We start from the raw sequence: 12251 nt of genomic DNA on the forward strand, positions 1-12251 counted from the left end.
CCGCATCAAGATGTCAGATGTGAATCTTTCCACTGGACTGGAAGCTCCCTGAGAGCGCGACTGGCCGGCCCCTTCACCGCTCTAGTCTCCATTCCCTGCACAGTGCCTGGCTGGTGGTAAGTCTTCAATATTTTTGAATTTTGCATAAATGAAGGAATGGACGCACCATTCTAAAAATAAACAGCCCGGCAGTCCAAACAACTCTGTGGCGGAAACCTCTCCAAAATGTTGGCAGCGCTGAAGCCCTTAATGTTTACATCCTGAGAATCATCATGTCTTAAGTAATCACAGGCAGCGATGTAGCAAGTGGAAGTTTGTTATTCATTTCCCATATGGTTTTCAACAAGTCTCTTAATTTTCTTCTGCTGCCAATTCTCCTTTGGAGAACGGGCAAAAATATTTCTCCATTCGAGGGAATAACACTAAGACATCCCAGGGTGCTTGGACAAGCTGTGCTGTATTTACATGTGACCAAGTGTTGTCAGGGCCGGTTTTAAGCAGCCGAGTCAGCCTGGGAAAATCTTAAGTGCACCTGGAAAGAGACTGGGGTGTAATTTCCAGAGATGGGTTATTGAATGACAGCTTCCCCTTCGGTCCAGTGAGAAATTTAATTTGCTGAGGACTCAACACAGGAAGCATTTGCCGATTAAAAATATGTCTAAACAGATGTTCTGCCTAGCCTGGAAGAAGGATCTTAATGCAACTGTCATTATTGGATTTTCTTGGATTACTACTATCTGGAATCAGAGTCTAAATAGAAGGATGTAATTATTTATTATGGCTTCAGAGTCCTGCAATTGAAGAGGAGCTCAGGAGTGTCTGAAAGGATTTAACACGCTGGGGGTGGAGTGGGGTGGGGGATAGATAAAGCCTATTTAAATTCTCTGGCTCTAGGAGGGAAGGCTGGCCCTTCTGCCACAGTGAAGGGGCCACTGCTATTCAGTGTTCCATTTCCGGCTGAAGGCACAGCCGTGTCCTAAACAGAACCGGGCCTGGCCCAGCCTTCTCAAGCAAGGAGCTGTGGTCTTTAGATTAGCAGCTGGTCACTCTGACATCAGAAGTAAACACTCTGGCATTTCAGCCATCTGCAAAATCCTGATCCACAAGTAATGGGTGAATCTGAACCTTGCCTGCCCAGACCCTAAAAGAATAAAGAGCAGCCCTGTGATAAAAATGGGAGATTAGAGTATTCATTCTACACAAGGGTCCTCAAATGGCTGCACAGTAGAATCCATTAGGATTCTAGTTTTCTTTTTTTTTTTTTTCTTTTCTTTTTTGCGGGTCTGGGGGAGGAACCCAGGGGCATTCGACCTCCGAGCTATACCTCCTGCCCTATTTTTTTATCCTTTATTTTGAAACCGGGTCTCACTGAGTTGCAGAGGGCCTCACTAAGTAGCTGAGGATGTCCACAAACCGTGATCCTCCAGTCTCAGCCTCCTGAATGCTGGGATTACAAGCGTGCACCACCACACCCGGCTAGGATTCTAGTTTTCAAAGAATGTTGGTGTCACCCTCTGCCCAGAGACTGACACTTCATTGTCCAGAATGGATCAAGGCATTTGCAGTTGTTTGTTTGTTTGTGTGAGTGGCATGAGGAATTGAACCCAGAGGTGTTCTACCTCTGAGCTACACCCCCAGCCCTTTTTATTTTTTATTTTGAAACAGGGTCTCACTAAGTTGCTAAATTGCAGAGGCTGGTCTTGAACCTTTGATCCTCCTGTCTGAGTCTCCCAAGTACTAGGATTACAGGCGTGCACTACCACACCTAGCTACGTGGCATATTTTTAAATAAAATAGGATAGACATTGATTCCCAAAGCATCTACTGCATTTTTTTAAGGCTCCACATTGATGATCAGGCTCAGTAGAGTTGGGGAACCACTGAGAGGGCCCGAAGATAATGGTCACAGGGTTCAGGGGCTGGGGGGCTCAAGCTCAAGGTAAATGCTTCCATGTGCTGCCCGTGTGGCTTTGGACAAACCACTTCCCCCTCTAAGCCTGACTTCCTGTGAGCACTGAGCCAGGCAGCGGATGTCAAACAGATGTCACACGCCTGCGTGAGGCAGGGCTTAGTGTGAGGGGCAGTGACCACCCAGGAGGCTGCCTTGGGGACAGGTTAAGAGGTGGGCCTGAAGCTAGCAGCCTCAGCGGTTACCCTGGAGTACACTGCCACAGTGACACGCAGGGATTCCAGCGCTGAATGCCATTTGCACCTGAGTTTGCGGGACCCTGGATCTCTGGTGCAACAGGTTTCAATTGGTCTTTGGTTCAGCACAAAGGCCCTGGGCCTGCTACTACAACTGAAAGGTCTTTTCTCTCCTATGAATATAGTTTTGGACATCCCAAGAGTCCCAGCTTCATGCCGGGGCAGTTATGCATGTCATTTCATTCATCCCATTATCAGCGGCCAGATGCATGCTGGGCTCTCATTTCCAGTGCAGGGGGCTCCTTGACCAAAGGCTCTGTGGGAAGAGGGGCTGCTGAGTGAGCAGTTCAGCAGTTCACCCTCTCAAAGCTGCAGGCACAAATCCCCACCGTCAAGGCTGAAGGGAGCCACGTGATGCCAGGAAATAAACCTGCTTCCAAAACCAGAGGCTGGGGGCTGTCTTCAGAGGCTTTCTCCTGCTTGGGCAGTCCTTTGTTCTGGGGTGGCAGAGGGGGAGGTCAATTGCAATTAAAGAGGAATCTGAGATTGGCACAACTTATCTCTAATTTAAACAATAATAAGAGACAACCCTGGCTGGCACCCAACAGCATCCTAATAGAATGGGACAGGAAAGGAAGGCTGGAGGGATGATGGAGGGACATGTCCCTCCAGCCTTCCTGTCCCATCTCATCGGCACGACAGCCTGTCCTTATCTCACCTTCGGGGTCTCCTTCCTCCCCTGGGTTGTCTTGAGTGCTTAGAGACTTGCAGAAATAATTTGCAGAATAGAGGGGTTCCCTGTCCTTGACCTTCATTATCCTTTTCAGACAAACCAGGGTCATTTGAGAGGCCGCAGACTATAGATCTAGCAAGCTTCAGAGGTGTGTGTGTGTGTGTGTGTGTGTGTGTGTGTGTGTGTGTGTGTGTGTTGCAGGGGGAGGAGGAGGCGTTATTTTCATCCTCCTTAAAAAGCCCTTAAAAAGCCCAAACCCCTACTGCAGTGTGAGTCCTACGGGCAACCCAACAAGAGGCAGAATTTCAGTGGGCCACAGCAGCCTTCTTCCTTCCTGTCTCCGTCCCAGCGTTTCTGTGCAGCTGCGGGACAGCTGTGGACTCCGAGTCTAGAGGTAAATGATGCACATTCAGTGCCGGATAAAACAGCTCTCAGAGGTGGAGGTGGGAGGAAGCAGTGGAAGCGCTACACTCATTGGGCACCTTCGAAGATCCAGGCCCCTGGACATGCACTTGACAAAAATATTATTTCTAATTATCTCCAAGTCTCATATGAGGAGTTGGAAAACTTACCCAAAGCATTGCCATTAAATGACTGAGCTGGGATTCAAAGCCAGTGTGTCTGACTGTTCCCATTTATTTGGTTGGGTCATTTTATGTCCCAACGCTGAATAATATCTCAAACTCTGATGGATTCTATTGTTGGTGAACAGATAAGATGTAATGAAGGTCTCCAGATATGGCCACCAACGAGTGTCTCATCCCTTATCAGCTCATGCAGTGGAATCGGTTTCACTCTCCTTGAACCTGGGCTGGCATTTGAGCTTGGTTTGTTGTTGTTGTTGTTGTTTTTTGTTTGTTTGTTTGGTTGGTTGGTTGGTTGGTGGGGGGAAGTACTCTTAGCCCTATTTTATTTTTTATTTTGAAAAACACTTTTACAAAATCGTTGTGGGTCTCACTAAAATAGCCAAGGCTGGTCTCTAATTTGTGATCCTTCTGTCTCAGCCTCTCAAATACTGGGATTACAGGCATACCTCCCCATGCTTGGGTCCATTTTTATGAAATGTGACAAAACCTCTATCTGTGCATATGTTTCTAGGTGTGTGTGTGTGTGTGTGTGTGTGTGTGTGTGTGTGTGTGTGAACATAGGTGCATGGAGAAAAATGTGGAAAGGTGCACACAAAGGTCCCTACATTCTCTGAGACACCCAAGTCCTCAAGTCTTACTATCTCTCTACTTTGGGTTCTTCAAAACTCACAAGTCAAAGGCCTGAGAGAAATGTCAAGCTGAAAAAGCCCAGTTTACCTGAGGGTCGTGCAGTCCTAGCAACCCAATGCTGCCCTCCCAGTGGCCTGCGGTAGAGCTGCTGGGCCCCTGCAGTGAGGTCAGGGACTTATTTGGAGGCAGAACTAACAGCAGGGCCGGCGCATTTGATGTGGGAGAGTGTGCCAGCCCCGCTCCAGAGAGGAAAGTCCCTCATGCCCACGGACCAAGCATGTGTGTCCATTTCAGTGGCTAACGACACAGTTCAGTAAGCACTTCCCAAAACCAGTGATGGGGGAGAGACTAGGGAGAAGGATTGGTGGATTCTCTGTTGGCAGTGATAAAAAGATCTGGAACTAGAGGTGGTCACACAGCATTTTGAATGTACTTAATGAATAATGGCATTAAATTTAAAACAGTTAAAACAGTAAATTTTAGATTATCTGTATTTTGGCATTAAAACATATATAAAGTGCCTGAAGACCTGGTGGGGCCTCACACACGTTACCCTTTCTAGCTTCCAGGCTAGTATTCGAGGTGGTAGCATTTAGCCAGCTTTCGGGTGGCTGTTCTCCAAGGCCACCTGCAGGAACAGAGAAGAAAAGAAAGGGGAAGACACATCAGCTCTCTTTGCAGCAGCAGCAGCAGCAGCAATGAAGAAGAAAACCCGGTCATCAGTAACAACTTGTTCAGGAAAGTTTATTGAATACCCACCATGTGCTGGGCACCTTTCTGGATCCTCCAGCAAAAAGAGGGCCTATTATTTTTTATAACCACACACCTCATTCACAAATTAATAAAAGTATACTCTCCTGGATCAGCTCAAGGGCACTCATTATTGAATTTACAAAGCTAACAGGCAAGACTATTCTTTCCCCCCTCCCTCCTTGAGTTAGACCAAACCCCCAGAAGAAACTCTCTGGTCTGAGGTCCACCGAGGTGGGATGGGGCACTGCTACTGCTGACCACGTGATGCGCTCAGTCTCTGTTGCCCTGGCGCCCTGGACATTCTGGCTTCCCCTTTGGGGATGGTCTCCTTTTAGAAACTTCTGTGTTTGTTTCGTAAATTAGACACTGCAGACACTGCCGTCCACCTGTTTGCTGGTAGCCGTGCATGGTGTCAATGCTAATCTCCACCAGTCATTTGATAGTCCTACTATGTGTCCAGGCATCGCAGGTCCAGCCTTGGACAAGACAGATGGGGTTCCTGCCCTTAAGATGGGTACATTCTAAAGGGGAAGCTGGACCCCAAACAGTAGGTGAGAAAACAAAGGGATAAGATAATTACATGCTCCTAAAATGCTGTGAAGAAGATGGACTCCAGTGTGCCGTAGCGTGCCATTGGAGGAGCCCCCTGGACGGTGGCTGGAGATGGCCCTTGGGGCGGGGGCACTGGGGCTGAAATCTGAGACACGCAGGATCAGGCCACGTGGAGATCTGGCAGGAGCATGCTCAGGAGGAGGAAGGATGGGGAGAGAGCCTGGATCCAGGAAGGCTGCCGGGGAGGGACAGCCTGCAGGGGGGAAGGGGAGGGGGAGGCCAGTCATGCAGTGACCTTAGACTTATTCTCTTTGTTAGAACAGGAGAGGAGGAGAGTTTGTGCCTTAGCAAAATTGCTGAGGGGTATGGGCAGGCAGAAGAGGAAGGCGGGTGACTAGTCAGGGGCCTGGCCCTGGCCCGTGGCCTGCTGGGTGCCCGTAGTCAGGTCAGGGATGTATCTGGAGGCAGAGCTAACAGCAGGGGCTGGCACATTTGATGTAAGGGGTGAGAGGGGCCGATGATAGTGGTAGAGACACCAGGGAAGAGATGTGTCCAGGAGAGACAATGGCACACGGACAGCACATCAAAGCCCCAAAGCACAATCTATTTACAAAATAAAAAAGAGAGAGGGAGAGGTTTTTACCAATTGCTCAGAAACTTGCAGATTATAAAGCAGTTTCCGAGTGTCCCCTCTGATGTCATGAGGACACACTATGGTGGACGGAGTGCAGCCCTGTTTTACAGAGGAGGAGGTGGATGACGATTTGCTCAGTGTTGCCCAGTCCAGAAGAGGAGCTGGGGGCTCAGGACAAAGCCTCAGGACACATCTTTCCTGTGTCACCACTCACTGGCTCCCAGCATTGCCCAGAGAAGGCTCCCTTATAGCCCCCAGCCTCGGACTTGAGCCCTGGCCCAGGTGGCCACTGGAGACAGCCCTGTGGCCCCTCACACCAACTCCTGCCTGGCAGGCTGCCCTTCCCCTCTGGGGACTCTGACCTCCGTGGGGGCTGCAGCTGCGGGGCCTCCAGGCGGGACAGGGGGCTCCGTGCTGCATCCTGCTTGGTCCTGCTCGGTCTGCTGCCTTTCTGGCCAACTCAGTATCGGCTCACACACTCCCTGCAGCTGCCGGGCCTGGCTGCCAGCTCCCGGCCCCAGGGGTATTCTTCCAGTTGCGATATCATTTCCTCTCGGGCTAAAGGTCAGGGGAAATCCTGATGGTATGAAGTCCTTCACCAGCAGAGGAATGTGCCATCTGTGGAGGGGAAGGAGCTGCAGGGGCCCTGCTCAGCCTCCGCTGGGCTGCGCAATTGTGGACAAGAGCTCGGGCGGGCGTTAGCATTTCTCATCTGTCAAATGGGCTGTTGTGAGGACCAAATGAGGTAATGGGTTTGTTTAGGTGTGTGTTCATCTGACAAATATTTATTCAGCACCTGCTACATGCCAGATGCTGTTTCTAATGCTCAGGATACAACACTGAGAAAATTCTACCCTGACCTCGTGGAAATTATATTCTGATGGAAGGTAGAGGAGGAAGCAATTAACCAATATGCAGCCAAATGTTTAAGTTGGCAGTTGGACGGGCTAGGAAGAAAGTAAGTGAGGGTGAGGGGAACAGGGAATGCAGGCAGAAAAGAAGTCTAGAGAGAGGAGAGAGAATCTCTGGATATCTGGGGGAGAGCATTCCAAACTGAGAGTTAGCAGGTGCAAAGGCCCAGGGGTGGTGTTTGGCGGCAGGGAGGTCAGCATGACTGAATGCACGAAGCCAGGGAGAGAGTGGTGAACACAAGGGCAGCGGGCAGTGGGGTCTGCAGGGCCAGCTCACGTGGGACTTGCTGGCCACATTCAGGACTTTGACTTTTATTCTGAGAGATGTAGACAGAAGCCAGAGGACAATGAAAGGGCTTTATAACCACAATGGCCTTGTATGTGACAGGGGTTATTAAAGGTGGACAAGCCAGGTGCAGTGGCCCACACCTGTAATCCCAGCAAGTCAGAAGCTGAAGCAGTATCGAGTTTGAGGCCAACCTTGGCAACTTAATGAGATCCTGTTTCCAGAAAAAGAAAAAAAGAAAAAAGGTGAGACAGAGATAGAAGGATCTCAGGTTCACAGCCGGCCTCAGCACCTGAGTGAGGCCCTTCACAATTTAGTGTACCGTGTTTCAAAATAAAAGAATGAAATAAGGCTGGGGTGTAGCTCAGAGGTAGAATGCCCCTGGGTTCAATCTCAGTACCACACACAGTGAGAGACTGGGGGTATAGCTTAGTGGTAAAGAGCCCCTGGGTTTGATCCCCACTAGTGCTTAAAAAAAAGACAAGATGGGGCCACAGGAATTGAAATTTGAAATAAAATGTCTTATATCGGTGGAAGCTCAACATCCAATCAATGGCTGACAAATTCAGACCTACTTGGTTCTAATGAAAAAGATGAGAGAGAGAGCTATAGGTTGAGTCTGGACACAGTCCTGGTTCGAAGCAGGCTGTGGGCTGTGACCAGGGAGTCGGGCTTAGAGAGACTGATAGTTCTGCAGCAGGCAGGGGGAGGGGCCGATTCCCTTGGCGCTCTCCTGCTTGGGGTTAGAATGGGCGCAAAAGCTCTGGAGTTGGCGAGACCAGGACCCCTTAGGTAGATGAGCACCACTGGAAGAATCGATGGTCACTAAGTGCCCAGTGTGGTGCTGACCATATGCTAAGAACAGTGCTAACAGCGCCTTGCCTGGACTTTTGTAATTTCAGCCTCATAAAGACCCAGTGACACATGAACTGTGAATGGCCCCATTTTACAGCTGTGGGAACACAGCCCCAGGAGGTGAGGGGTGTGCCTGTCCTGAGGGCACAAAGACCAGCTGCAGACCCAGGAATGAGGACAAGCACAGGTGAGGGTCCTGGCAGGGACCAGTTACTCCCCAGTGCTGTCGAGCACTGTCCAGGAGGTCTGTAAGGGACATCTGAAGCCCAGAGTGGTGGCACACATCTATAGCTCCAGTACTTGGGAGGCTGACAGAAGTAGTAGATTCAAGGCCAGCCTCAGCAACTTAGAAAGGCTCTCAGCAACCTAGTGAGAACCTGTTAATAAAAAATAAAAATAAAAAAGGCTGGTGTAGTTGAGAGTTAAAAGCCCCTGGATTCAATCCCAAATATAATAGCAAAAACAAAACAAAACAAAACAAAAGACATCGGAAAGTATGATTGGGGCCATGATAGTTAAGCACACAAATCCATCCTCTGTCATTATCAAGAAATGGCAGTTTCTTCCTCTCTCTCTCTCTCTATCTCTATCTCTATCTCTATCTCTCTCTCTCTCTTCTTTCTCTCAAGGGCAACAGTTAACATGCATCACCTCCTGTCATGTCCCCCACAGCCACTCCCAGCTTAGCCACAGTAAGCACACACTGTGACTGGATTTCTACTGATGTGGCTTCCTTAGCCACACCGCCTCCTCGCCAGGCCAAATCTTACGGGTCCTTCAAGTCTTCAGGTAGACACCACTTCCCCCGGAAGCTGCCTGTGCTCCTCTTGGGCTAGAAAGCATGGTCCTCTGGGCTCGCCTGCCACCCCTCATCAGCTCATTCACACGCCCCACCACAGCTACTAGGATCTCCTTTTCCTTTGTAATAAATACAATCATCCCCAGCCGCTCTCCCAGATCTATCCCTCCCAAATTCCTGAGAAATATGTAAATCTCAAAGTTAACATAAAACTACAATCACTTTGTGTACTGTTAATTAACCCTCCTTTTAGGGAGTTTATTTTTATTCATTTTTGTGTGAATGTGGCATTCTACCTCCAAGCTACACTCCCAGCCCTATTTTTATTTGGAATCAGGGTCTTGCAAAATTGTGGGGCTGGTCTTGAGCCTGTCTTAGCCTCCCAACTGGGATTTACAGGTGGTAGCCACCTCACCTGGCCCTATAAGGAGTTTAAATGTAATGGCAAAAGTAGAAAGGAGGAAAACTAAAAAGAAAGGAGAAAAAAATATAGTTTTAAAATTTGGAAACTTCATTATCTATACCCTGCAAGGTCTGTTCTTTCTTAGATAAAATGCCCTTAATAGGCCACACTTGTAATCATAATGGCCTATCTCCTCACTTGAAATTCCTGTGATTTGGTGTCGCACACTTGTAAGGGTCTGAGTCCGGGACCCCAGGGTAACAGAAACCACCACCACACACAATAATGCAAAAAACAGGAAGGGGTTTATTGGGGAACTTGCTCGAGCTAGGGTCCGAGTCCCCTCCAATGTAATGGAGTTTTGACAAGGACCCCAAGCCCAGGTCCAAAAGTCGGTTTTATACAGTTTGGTTTACAGGGGTTGTGGTTTTCAAAAGAATAATCTTATCCTAAAGGAATTTACCTCTGGGAAACCGAAACTTGGGCCTAGCATGTTTTCTGCAACTGTGGAGCCTGCCATGGCTCCAGCAGGGTTGTGGCTCCACTAAGGATCTACAAGACAAGAGGATCACACAGGTTCAAAGTCAGCCTCAGCTACTTAGTGAAACTCTCAGCAACTTAGTGAGACCCTGTTTCCAAATAAAATCTGGGAGTATAGCCCGAAGGTAGAAATCCCCTGGGTTCCACCCCCAGCACCACCAATAAATAAATAAATAAATAAATAAATAAATAAATAAATAAATAATAAAGAATTCCTCCCAAAAGTCTGACCTTGGGTGGAGCCTAGGCCTCATCCAGCACCTGACCAGAATAGCAGGACCTTGCATACCACTTAAGCTAACCACAAATGTCTGCTTCTGTAAACCTGCTTGCTTAAATAGATGGCTCACCCCCTTATGGTTTTCTCCCTTATAAACCCTTACCCCTGGCCAGTCAGTGAGCCCCTGCAGTCAGATTTCTGGACTGAGGGTATCGCCACTGGCCAGCTACTAAAGGCTTCAACTGGCACATTCCCTTGGACTCTCGAGTTTCTCATTTCTTGCTAAACCTGCATATAACATAAACAAGACAGATATGGTATCTTGAGAAACCTATAATTTAGGTTACTTTCCAGTTTCATCTATTGATTAGACAATGGAGACTATAGTCAAGGATCCAGAAGATGACCAGATCGTCACAGTCTTACGGTCACTGGACTGGTTTCACCCTCACATACCTTCCCATATACACTCTTCACCAAGTTTCTTTTCTTTCTCCTTTTTTTTTTTTTTTTTTTTTGTACTGGGGATTGAACCCAGGGACAGTTTACCTCTGAGATATACCCCAGCCCTTTTTATTTATTTTTTATTTGAAACAGGGGTCTCACTAAGTTACTGAGGGTCTTGCTAAATTACTGAGGCTGATCTTGATTGAGCCTGATATCTTTCTGTCTCAGCCTCCTAAACGCTGGGATTATAGGCGTGTACCATCATGCTCTGCTACCAAATTTCCCTTAAAAGAAGAACTGGGAATCCCCCATATGCAATGCCTCCCTCCTCCTCCTCCTCCTCCTCCTCTTCCTCTTCTTCCTCCTCCTCTTCCTCCTCCTCCTCCTCCTCCTCCTTCTTCTTCTTCTCTCTCTCTCCCCCTCTCCCTCCCCCTCTCTCTCTCCCTCTCCCTCTCCCTCTCCCTCTCTCTCTCTCCTTCTCCCTCTCCCTCTCCCTCTCTCTCCTTCCCTCTCTCCCTCTCCCTCTCCCTCTCCCTCTCCCTCTCCCTCTCTATCTCTCCTTCTCTCTCTCTCTCTCCCTCTCCCTCTCCCTCTCCCTCTCTCTCCCTCTCCCTCTCCCTCCCTCTCCCTCTCTCTCTCTCTCCTTCCCTCTCTCTCTCTCTCCCTCTCCCTCTTTCCCTCTCTCTCTCTTTCTCTCCTTCCCTCTCCCTCTCCGTCTCCCTCTCCCTCTCTCTCCCTCTCCCTCTCTCTCTCTCCCCCCCCCACATTCTCCCTTGCTTTCCTAAATAACTATCTGTGCCTCTACTGACACATGCTGAAATTCTTTTCCTTCATGTATGCCAAGGACTCTGCTGGTGGCGAGTGGACCTCGGCCCTCAGTCTGGGAACTCCTGGGATGCTCTTCTCGGGGATATCTCTTCCTCATGCCAGTAAACAAACGCATGGCAGGTAATCAATAATGTTATGTGTGGGCAAATGAATAAGGCAGGTCGACAGTATTTAGGAGCAGAAGCTATCATTTTTAGTTCAGCTTAACTATTGGGGGAAAAATTGTTTTTATCAGCTATTCTTGGAACAGTGGCTCTCAATTTTGGCTACAATTTTGAATGAGAAACTTTTGAAAAAATCCTGAGGTCCAGGCCCTGGTCCCAGAGGCTTTTATTTAACTGGTCTGGAACATGGCCTGGGTGCAGAGACTTCAAATGCTTCCTGGGTAAGCCTAAGGTGCAGCAAGGTTGAGACTGGCCACTCAGAACCCTGTGAGCAGAGATCTCATCTTTTCCTCCCTTCTTCCCTCTCTCCTGTCAAACTCACCAGGAAGGCAAGATATAGACCTAAAAAAAAAAAGCTAGCTAATGAGTAAGACAGGTGAGGCTCACCTTGTGACTGTCGCTGTAGGCACAGAGACCAAGGAAGAGAGAAACAGCTCAAAGAAGATGAAAATGGGGGCGGGCAGTATTCAAAATATAAAGATAGATTTTTTTGATGGAGTGTGACTGCAAGATAAAAAAAATCTGAAATATATATGGCTATCATACTTCCCATATTTGGTCTTTGCTTAATTACCCCTTCAGTGAGAATATGCAAAGGCCTTGTATATTTCATTAGTCACAGGGGTTTATTCAAACGTCTCCTTTGCATAAGAAACCCAGGCTTACAGCTGGTCTCTGGGAAAGAATGCCTTACAGGCCTTGAAAAGAGAGCTCTGGCCTGTTCAGGCTCTGGCTGAAACACAGCAGAGGTCAGCAGCCCGTGA

General features: G+C 48.4%; 1 protein-coding gene across 1 annotated transcript in view; it reads right to left on the reverse strand.

The window, feature by feature from the left end:
• TLL2 (tolloid like 2) overlaps positions 1-12251 on the reverse strand; it is a gene marked incomplete at its 5' end in the record, with an annotated part of 130478 nt that overhangs the window by 68519 nt on the left and 49708 nt on the right. Inside the window, one exon of the mRNA XM_080693686.1 lies at positions 4649-4723. Coding sequence (XP_080549812.1) covers positions 4649-4723 — 75 coding nt within the window. The remainder of the gene's footprint in view (positions 1-4648; positions 4724-12251) is intronic.

The sequence above is a fragment of the Muscardinus avellanarius genome (assembly GCF_963383645.1).
Source record: "Muscardinus avellanarius genome assembly, chromosome: 4".
Classification (NCBI taxonomy): domain Eukaryota; kingdom Metazoa; phylum Chordata; class Mammalia; order Rodentia; family Gliridae; genus Muscardinus; species Muscardinus avellanarius.